General features: G+C 39.7%; 1 protein-coding gene across 1 annotated transcript; it reads left to right on the forward strand.

The window, feature by feature from the left end:
- The first annotated feature begins 2,887 nt into the window (after window positions 1-2,887).
- gprin1 (G protein regulated inducer of neurite outgrowth 1) lies at window positions 2,888-8,813 on the forward strand. Its single transcript, XM_085995268.1, has 2 exons — window positions 2,888-3,387; window positions 3,961-8,813. Exon 2 carries the CDS (start codon window positions 4,083-4,085, stop codon window positions 5,331-5,333), a length of 1,251 nt encoding a protein of 416 aa, XP_085851394.1. The 5' UTR covers window positions 2,888-3,387; window positions 3,961-4,082; the 3' UTR covers window positions 5,334-8,813.
- Window positions 8,814-10,059: the final 1,246 nt, after the last annotated feature.

Consider the following 10,059-nt stretch of genomic DNA (forward strand, 5'->3'; position numbering starts at 1 on the left):
ATAATTAACATAAATTATACATTTTCTACTAGGTCAATTGTAATAAATACAGTTGTAATTGTTTTATATTTTGCTCAAACAAATTACTGTAATATTGCTGAACCTTGTGTGCTTTTTGCAAGACTGGATGCTACAGATAAAAATACATTAATGTAGATTGACAGATCATCTTAGTCTTCGCCAATCGAGTGCACCCATTTTTCAAAATGATCCTGAAGGTGCACCTATCTTTGTCAACAATTCCTACAAAACCTGCTTTTCTCACACACATCATTTTCCAACAGTTGTGCAATGGGAATTACACAGTTTCCTCTTTGAACAGAAGATGCTTGCAGCTGAGGATCAAAATTTACTAGGATTCTGTACTTACTAGCAGCATCTTTCTACATGTGCTATATGCCAAATGATGCACAAGCAAACCGGATTTAGGAATCATAAATGTATGCAAACTTCCTGTTAGTTCAGTGCCCACATCTGTACTATTGGGACTTTTTTTTGTGTTATTTGCTAAAGCTCACTGAGGATATGCAGCTTGTACAAATATTATTCACAGCCTTGCTAGTAGTTGAAATGATGTACTTTACACTGGTTTACTCATCCTGTTAATAATCAATCATTTCGATGCAAATCAGACTTACGTCACTTACCCGAAAGCATCTGGGAATTTTTGGCACCTCCAAGTGGAAGGCACAACATTTAAACAATTGTTCAGATGCAAAACCACTGAAAAGTAGGAGAGATAGATTATTGCAGTGCTGCATTATGTACCATAACCAAATATGGAGACACTGTGGCTAAATGGAAATTGAAATAATGCCAACAAGGAAATAATCTTGTAAAGGACTTACTTTTCTAGAGGGGTTTTCACATCCTTATGATGCCCAAAGCTCTTTATAGCCAATGAGTTAGTTCTGAGCTGTAATCACTGTTGTGTAGGTAACCCCAGCAGCCCACAAGCAGCAATGAGATGAATGGCCAGTTAATCTGTTTTTGGTTATGTCAGTTGGAGGAGGAATGTTGCCCAACTTGTTTTGACAACACTGATTTTGGACTTCCACGTTCTACCTTTCTGTAGCAAGGATGTGATCATCATTGACGTATTTTACTTGAATTACTGCATTTAATTAATATAAAAACTAACAGTTTGATTCAGAGTAACCCTCTGTGATATTAAGTCATAATATTGAAGTTATTGCTGCAGAAAGTAGTTCAATAATTTCAGAGTTAATCCGTTGCAGTGCAGTTATTTTTCTACCTGATCTAGTATAATCAGATCCAGCCTGATTACTTTAGATGGAACAAGTTTGTGTACGGTATTCAGGTTTTAAAATGCATAATGGCGGAGTCAATAATTATGTTCATGTTTATTTTGCAATATGGTAGCATTACATCCAGTTTGATCATATATAATTTGGAATTTATTACAAGGCACAAGGATAATCTCAACCAGACTAATGTGCGGAAATATCCTAATTAATTTCAGTGGTAATAACAGACTGGCGTCTTTCCGCGGAATTAGCTGGGTAACTATTCCTAAAGCCAGTACTGATCTGGGATCACATCTTCATACTGCCACTTCTGTCATTCTTCAATACCTGTACAACTCCAGTTTCTAACAATAAGTGGCTATTTCTGCAGCAGATCTGTAAGAGGTCGCTCTTCGTTTCTAAACGGCATGTCTTATAAAAAATATCCCCCATAACTTTGAATATGAATATGTTGATCACGCGCCTTTCGCAGCATCCGACTTCACAAACCTGATGCACTGTAAATCTGTCCAGAAACGGTGAAGATTTTAAAATTAAAATGCGTTCTATTGTATGTTAAAGGCACACTGTGTTTATGTAAGTATCATCTGTGATTTCCCTCCAGTTGCTTCTGTGGCCTGAAATTCCCTGCACTAAATAATCTAACTATTTATTATTATTTGGGAAGTGTCGTTCACAGTCGCCTGCTGGGCACGAGTGCTACATTTCCCCCACCATTAAAGGCCAGCTTCGGGGCAATTGCAGCTTACAACTGCAGGCTAATAACTGAATCAGGGATGCAATCATTATTTTGTTCGCTGGAGCCGATATTTATAACATTTCACAATCTGTCCACTGCTACTTTCAAATCATGCCCAATAATAACTTAAAATATCAGAGCAGGAACAACAGTGGATGTTACACATACCCAGCATTTTCCAAACAGGCCACGGTTGAAGTGGCGATCAGTTATGAACGAGGTACTGACATTGATGCGCAGTTTGCAAATAAATATTCGGCACGTTAACAAAAACACGAAACAATTCGAATTGCACAAAGTAAGTGCCGATTGTGAATACCGGAATTATATTCGAAAAATAGCCGATTCCCAGTTAATTCCTCTGATCTGTCAACAACTCACTTTTATTCAAGCCTGTATTAGAGCCTTAAGGTCCTGTCATCCCCTGCAGGCTGGTTTAAAAGGCAAGGATATCACTTTACTAATTAACTTCATGTGGTTGTGATCAGGAAGTTTGCCTGGAATTTCCAACACATATCCTGATCCCCAAACCCCTCCCCCACCCCCATATAAACAATGACTCCCCCCTGTACAACGTTATCTTTAAGAGTCTTTCATTTCCAATGATTGTGACTGGAGACATAATAGAACTCGGGCTTACAGAAAAAGCCGCTTGTTATTTAGTTAATTATTCCCATTTCCTTTGAAACGTCCCTTTCCCCACACTGTGCTGGCGCGAACCTTCCCAATACATTTGGAAAAGTGAAGGATTGTCGGGAAACTTGGCACTGCCTTAAATCATTTACTGCAGTCAAAACAAAACAAGCCTAAATCATTGTTGAAGGGGGTGTTGCCACCATGGCGAGATACTCTCCCACACATTGCTGTTACACGCATGCTCTGCCTGTGCATTGCATGGCCATCCCAACCAGCATTTATTCAGAGCAGTTCTTGTTTTTAATCTCAGAAGATCCAAGTTCAGAGCGCAGATTTTGTGTCGTGCGGGTCATGTCCTTTATTCTGGGAGGGGGGCATAGCCCAGTGCGTCGGTGAAATGCTGATAAAGGGTCCAGGTGTCAAGAAGGAGACACACAAAAACAAGGGAGGACGTTTCCAGGGAGACGGGTGCCTCCTCCACAGTGACTGAAAGAGTCCTTCCGCATGCAAAGCGGGAGTAACCCAGAGAAGCAACAAGCCGGGCAAAAGCCGTGTCCTTTCAGGGAAGTCCCGATCTGCGGCAGGATTACGGGGCTGTGTATTTCTCGAACCCGCCGGCAGCCTCCTCGCCCCGGTGCTATTCCTTCCTCCCGGAGGGCGAGTTGGGGCTTCTGGCCAGTGCCCCCTGGGCTGGAAGAGGAAGGGCCAGCTCGGTGTGCGAGAGGCGAGTCCTCAGGTGGGGAGGTAAGTGCGTTCGTTCCCGATTCTCCAGCCCCGCCGGATTACAGCTGGAGATAGGTTCAGTCAAACAAGTGTTTGGTGTGTTTTTGGTGTCGGGAAAAGGACAGCGGGAGTCCATCGTGCGAGGCACTGGTGTACTGACAATGCGATGGAGATGAGATTCCGACTCCCATCTGAAATCCAGGCAGTTGTGATGGAAGCGAGGGGGAAGCGGGCAGATGTTGCTGTGGAGATGTTGTTCAGCAGCAGCGGGCAGGGCAATGTTGGCCAATGTCCTATTTAATGGGGGCTGTTGGTTTCAGGGGTCAAAGGCTGCGGGCAGGAGGTGTAGGTAATACCAGTCAGACTTTGTCACCAGGAGAGAGAGGAACGCTGAGCAGAAGCTTCTGCTGTCACTGTCCTTATAATCAACCTCAATACCGCGATGAGCCGAGAGTAATTGAAAAATTAAAAGCCAGTTGAATTTTAAATGTTTTTTTTTCGTTCTTGCGTTAGATAAGACGACCGACTTTTTTTTAAAGAATGGTTCTTAAAAATCTGCATTTTCATTTTGTGCACGATTTTTTTTTCTTTCAGACTTGAATGCTTCCGTTTTCCGATGGAAATCTCCAGGGGATCTGAGCACAACACAAACAGCCCATTGTAAGAGCCGAGAGCCCAGCCAGTTTAGTGAAAGCGCCACGTTACCATGAAACAAGATGGGGACCATAAAAGATCTCACTAGTTTGCAGTTTTCAGTATCAGATCCAGTCGAGATGGAGAATACGTGTTTGCCAGAGACTGGCGTTATCGCTGCCTTCTGTAATAACCAAGGAGAGAAAGATGGAAAACCTGCAGCTCATTCCAACTGCCAGACTCTTTGTTCCAGCACTTGTACAGCCAACAACATGAACGATCTAAGAAACAGCCATCTGGTGGAGATCAACGTCAATGTGCCTAAATGTGCCAACGCAGAAATGAGCAAGTACTGTAAAAGCCCAGGGAAAGCGTTGGATTTAAGCAAGGAACGGGGACAGGAAGAGTCTAGTGGTACTGACGACACTACCAAAGCGACAGGCCTAAATATAAAAGAAATCATACGGTTGGATATTGACAGTTCAGAACCCAACGCTGAGGCCCCCTTGACAGGATGTGACCAAGAGACCAGGAGAATGGAAACATCCCATTGTACTCACCCTCCGCAGCCTCTTAACCCGATAGAGCTAACACAATCTACAAATGTTGAATCGATCGTTCAGTCAGATAAGAACATGATTGAAAATCGTCAGCAGAGCAAGAAAGAGAATAAAGACATGGCGACAATTGTATGCATTTCTCAAATATCTGCATCTGCCCCCACAAGCCAAGATGCTGAGGTTCAGGTAGCGATCCAAGTGCAGAGTAGATCGGTTGCCACCAGCCCCATGGCTCCTTTAGATAACTGCCCAGTATTTAAAATGCCTGACGTCAGATTAAGAGATCAAGGAGTTGAGAAGCCAACTGCATGTCTGGTGAACATATCATCTGTTACTGCACCATCTAGAAAAGATGTTGAGATGCAGGTGGATATAACTGTGCAATGTAAATCAGTAGCCACCGGTCCAATGACTCCATTAGAGAAGACGCCACTGGCCACCCTCCCTGAGGTTTATGTGGAGGAGATGGAAGAGGACCAACCACAGCCAGTGCGTGAAGTCCAGTGGGATGAAAAGGGTATGACATGGGAAGTCTATGGAGCATCCATGGATGCAGAAGTGCTTGGACTAGCTATCCAGAAACATTTGGAAAAACAAATAGAGGAGCATAGCAAACAAAATACTGAAGTGTGCCAAAATGATAAATCCAGTTCATTGAAAGGATCTTTGAGAAAGGAAGAAAACAAGAGAAGACAAAGCAATGTTTTTCAAGCAGTTCTACATAACATAAGAAGTCCACAGTGCTGCACTCGTGGAAGCACTGCAGCAGAATAATATAGGTTAGAGCTAGACCGTTGATCATGAAACATGGAAAAGTTTGTGTTTCTCTGGCACATTTCCTTTCAGTTCCCAATCTTTTTCATGTTTTACCTGGGTAAGCTGATAAATCAGCAAAATTAATCTGCATCACAGAGATAAATATAGGATTATAAATACATAAGCAAGTGAAACATGAATATACTGATAATCTGTTTCACTTACCTTACAGTATCTTTCTTTTATCTTAACTGATTTGAAATTGAAACTATTAAACAATAGTCTCCAGCATTTCCTAGTATTGCAGCAGTATGTGTGTAACAGCGAACATGTACATAGGTTCATTGGTTTAGCAAAAATTAGATTAAGAGTGCTATTTTCTCCCCATTACCTGGTCTTGCTAGTTGCAGACCAGCTGCTAGCAACAGGATGGCTGGCAGAGTGGATCCTTGGCATCTACCACCACCACTCTGAAAAAATCCTCCAGAAAGTGCATGGCAGTTCCCCAGGAATAATGCAGCCTCCCTTATTTCCCTACAGCCCACCTCACCTGTGGGGAATCACTGGCCTCGAGTTGGTGCCTCCCCATAGTGATGTAGCTATGGTTGGGGAACTCAAGATGTGTTGTTTGAGGATGGAACCCAGCTCCATACTATTCTGTGGTGCCATTAATTGATATTCATTGGGCTGCACCACCATAGCATCCATATCCTCTTTTTTAAAACAAATTTATTTGGAAATGGGACTGATTATTTAAAAATCATTTTGGTGCTTTTTATTTTATTTTTATAGCTAAAATGTATCATGAGAAAAAAAATGTATAGCCCTTTTTAAACTGAAATGACACTGCATAATTTGCAAAACCCACCATGCAGTAGGCAAATTCATTATAATTTACACAAAATAGGGGCTTGCCAAAAAGCATTTTAAAACTTTAACTGAAAATAAAATAATTGGTTATATGTTGCATTGTTAACAGAACTGAAACAGTATGAATACTGAACACTTAAATAAAATTGTTTAACACAGTTGTATTAGGGTATTTTGAGATCAATAACTTGTAGAATCTGAATAGAATCCTGTTACTTCTTGACAATTATGTTTCTATTTTTCTAACTATTTCTAGCTTTCCAGTGTGGCTGTTATTCTAATTGGAATGGGTATAACTTGTCAGTTGAACAATACAAAAAGCACCCAAAAACGTATAGTTGCCTCAGTTCAGTTAATGTCTGAAGTCATTTTCCTTATACAATAACTTGCTGGCTGTTGTTTTTAGAGTTGAATAGTAAGTATGCCAGCATAATTATAGACTCAAGGTTTTGTACTTTGTCACTTCACAATGATATATTGTTATTATTGATCCTTTAGATTCCCACAAGCAGAAATCTGAAGGAAAGTGGTTGCTGAATGTAGTAATGTGTGTTTGAATTGATCCTTTGGGTACTATTTGTTGAATGGATAGAAATAACCATTAAATATTATAGTTTACTCCACCCTCTCATCAGAAAAGTCTGTAACCTTTCTACTGTAATTTGCTTTTCTTTGTGGGAAATGCTCCTTTTATTCACTCGATATATATCTGTAAAACCTTGCTGTTTTGTGACCAATCTTAATGCCAGAACTTGTTTCTTAAAAATATGTCAAGGTCAAGTTTCTGTTCCATTGTTATGGACGTTTTCTACGTGGGTTGTTAAAATGATGTAATCTCAAATGTTACAAGACCACATAAAAGATGGAAAGGATTGAACCATCAGTCAAACTCTTCGGTTGGAACACTTTTTCCTTTTGTTTTAATAATAACAGGAATACTGTTACAGTGCAGTTGATGCAGTACTTTCTTTCTTTATAATACATCACCCAGCAAAAACTGAAAAGGATACCAAAGTATGGAAACTATTTGTGATCTTTTTTGCTCAAAATCACAATTTCTGGTGCTGAAACTGCAGATAAGAACTGTTTTTTAATGTAACAATTTGTGGCATTGCGATATGTACAACACTAACATTTATACCATGAGTGGTTTATTCTAACATGAACCATCTTTGCACCTATGCTGGAACAGTCTCCTCTGTTCTCAAATTTTTCGCTCTCTTTCTCATTGTCCCTACGAAGTATTAGCTCCAGTTTGTTACTCACACTTGCTGCTATAGACCTTTTCTCATGCAACCTAATATTCATCTTGTACTCTCTCTTTTCCATGTCTGATTTTTTAATTCAGATACAGTATATTGATTTGAATTCTAGTTTTCTATCCCTGATTCATAGTTTTTCTCTTTCCAAAGCATCTGGAACACCATCCCTAATATCCTCAGCTGTGTAATAGGTATTTATTGAGCAGTTATGATGTCTACTCCATGTAACTCATGTATATTCTACTTCATATGTACTTATATGGAAATTATTTTTCAGATGTTATTTGAAGTTTAGAAATAAACAGAACCTTACCACTGATCTATCCCTTTTATGTGTTTGCTGAGGAAACAACAAGCCTTGAAGACACCCATTGAAGCCTCAGAACTGTAAGGGACTGTTACATGGATGTCCTCAAGTGTACATTGCCAACCATTCCACCTCTGCAAAATTAAATACAAAGAATAAACACAATTTTATACTAAAAAGGAAACAACCTTATATAAAATGTATGTAATAATATTGAAGTGTGTTACAAATATAATGGACTACCACCACTTACAAGTTATCTATTTAAAAATAAGGCATATCTTGGCACAGAACTACATAACTCACTTGACCTTTGAGCTTGTTGTTTATGGCTCACATCATTCAGTGGTTTATTTTTAGGTAAATAGCCACTTCCTCCACTTCCTTGTTGTGCATCACCTGTGTTACTAATGCACTGATGAAATACATCGTATTTCTTTGTCTTACATGTTTCCAACTAATTGTAATAGGTAAGTTGAGTATTTGTACCATGTGGATATTAAGCGGTGACTCAGTAACACTAATGTAGATGCACGTCAAACTTGCTCACGTAAAACAAGCAAATAATAAAAATTAGGTTCATTGCTATTTACTTAATAAGGCTATTAGGAGTCACCACAAACTAACTGATCATCCATACTGCTTTTCAGAGCTAAAAGTGAATATGGTTTTGGCTGTTAAGCTTTGTTCCAGTGTTTCAAACCAGAAAGATCCCATGTTGCAATTTCACCATGTGGACTGAAATAATTTGTTCAATTTATCCAGATACCCCTTGTGATAGATCAGAGCCTTGTCCAGTTTCAGGCCTTAAGAATTGTATTTTAAATAGTCCAGTGCTTTTTTTTTCTAAAAGGGGTGCTCTAACTTGCTATGTCCAGTCAGATCATCTGAGTGAGACATTGAAGTGCAAGGGAAGGATAAACATATATCCCTGGCTACTACGTGATGCCACTTCAGAGGAACAAGTATTGCAGAAGCGTTATCTGTATTGGCCATTCTTCCAATGGAAAGCAGCGTTGTTTTGTTCTAAAGGTATTAAAGATGGAATCAGGAATCTCATTAGGTAGTCGTTGTGCTTTTGAACCCTACTTTAATTGACAGGTTTGTTGACTTATGAGGATACCCTTTTTATTTTTTGTCTGTCACAACTTGAACTTCAGAGAGAAGACAAATGTGTAACCAGTGCTAATAGTATAAATGCTTTAGTGTTTTCTTACTTGGCTTGAGCTACCATACATGCTAGAAGATACTGTGTGGTTTTATGAAAAGCATTTCCTCACAGACATTTGATCAAAGTTACAAGGATTACCGCAACTTTAGGACTTTTATTGTTTTAAAAGAGTGAAGGGTTATTCATTTAAATCAGCTGGTTTTAATCCTGCTTCTGTTAATCTTACTTTAAAAAAAAGATGATTCATAGTTTTCAGTGTAAGTGGCCTGTTATCGTCTGTTAGTATAGTATTTGCCATCAGTCGTGATCAGGAGTGTAGTGTAGGAACATGTATTATTTCCAGTGCTTAAATTAACAGTAAAAAGAACATCAGGTGGCATGGTGGGCCAAGATATTTCATGCACACGATCACATTCTCTTTCACAGGGATTGAGGCCGGTCTGTGGAAACAGACTTTGCATTGGGTACGGGGAAAGAATATTTCAACCAAGATTGAACTGTAGTATTGGTGACCGTTAAGTGGGATAAGGTATCATCTGCAGACAAAAGCAGGCTGTTCAAATTATAACTCTGATTGCCTTTGGGAATCAGAGAAGAATTTCCCACAGCTTCGTTTTCTCTAAATTGGTCTAAAGTTTTTTGCCTCTCTCAGAACAGTGTGTGGCAGCGTGGGGGAGGAATGGGATTGATGGTCGATAGAAGTTCCACCATGCCAGTAAAAGACAGGCTAAATGGACCAGCTGGCCCTTGTCCTTTTTCATATGGCCATATGTAAAAGGTTGGGTACGTGCCCAATGTTGTACAGTTGGCTCTGGCTTTTTCAATAAATGTTAATTTTTACCTTCACATTTGCTCGATTCGTTGTTTAAAAATGATGTAATGTGTGGCAACAATACTGCCAGAATTTCCATCAATTCCATTCAACTGTTAGCTAATATTAAAGCTCATGGAATTGAAGGCAATTTATTAACCTGGTTAGGAGATTGGTTAGGCGGTAGAAGACGGAGAAAAGGAATAATGGGTACGTACTCGAATTGAAAGGAAGCGACTAGTGGTGTCCCACAAGGATCTGTGCTGTGGGGCCTCAACTATTCACTATATTTATTAATGTCTTAGATAACACAATAGAGAGCC

The sequence above is a fragment of the Somniosus microcephalus genome, chromosome 8 (assembly GCF_052327205.1).
Source record: "Somniosus microcephalus isolate GS21.2 chromosome 8, FLI_Smic_1.0, whole genome shotgun sequence".
Classification (NCBI taxonomy): Eukaryota; Metazoa; Chordata; class Chondrichthyes; order Squaliformes; family Somniosidae; genus Somniosus; species Somniosus microcephalus.

Coding starts and splice junctions, on each gene's coding strand:
- gprin1 (XM_085995268.1), top strand. CDS start 4,083: ATGGGGACCATAAAAGATCTCACTAGTTTGCAGTTTTCAGTATCAGAT.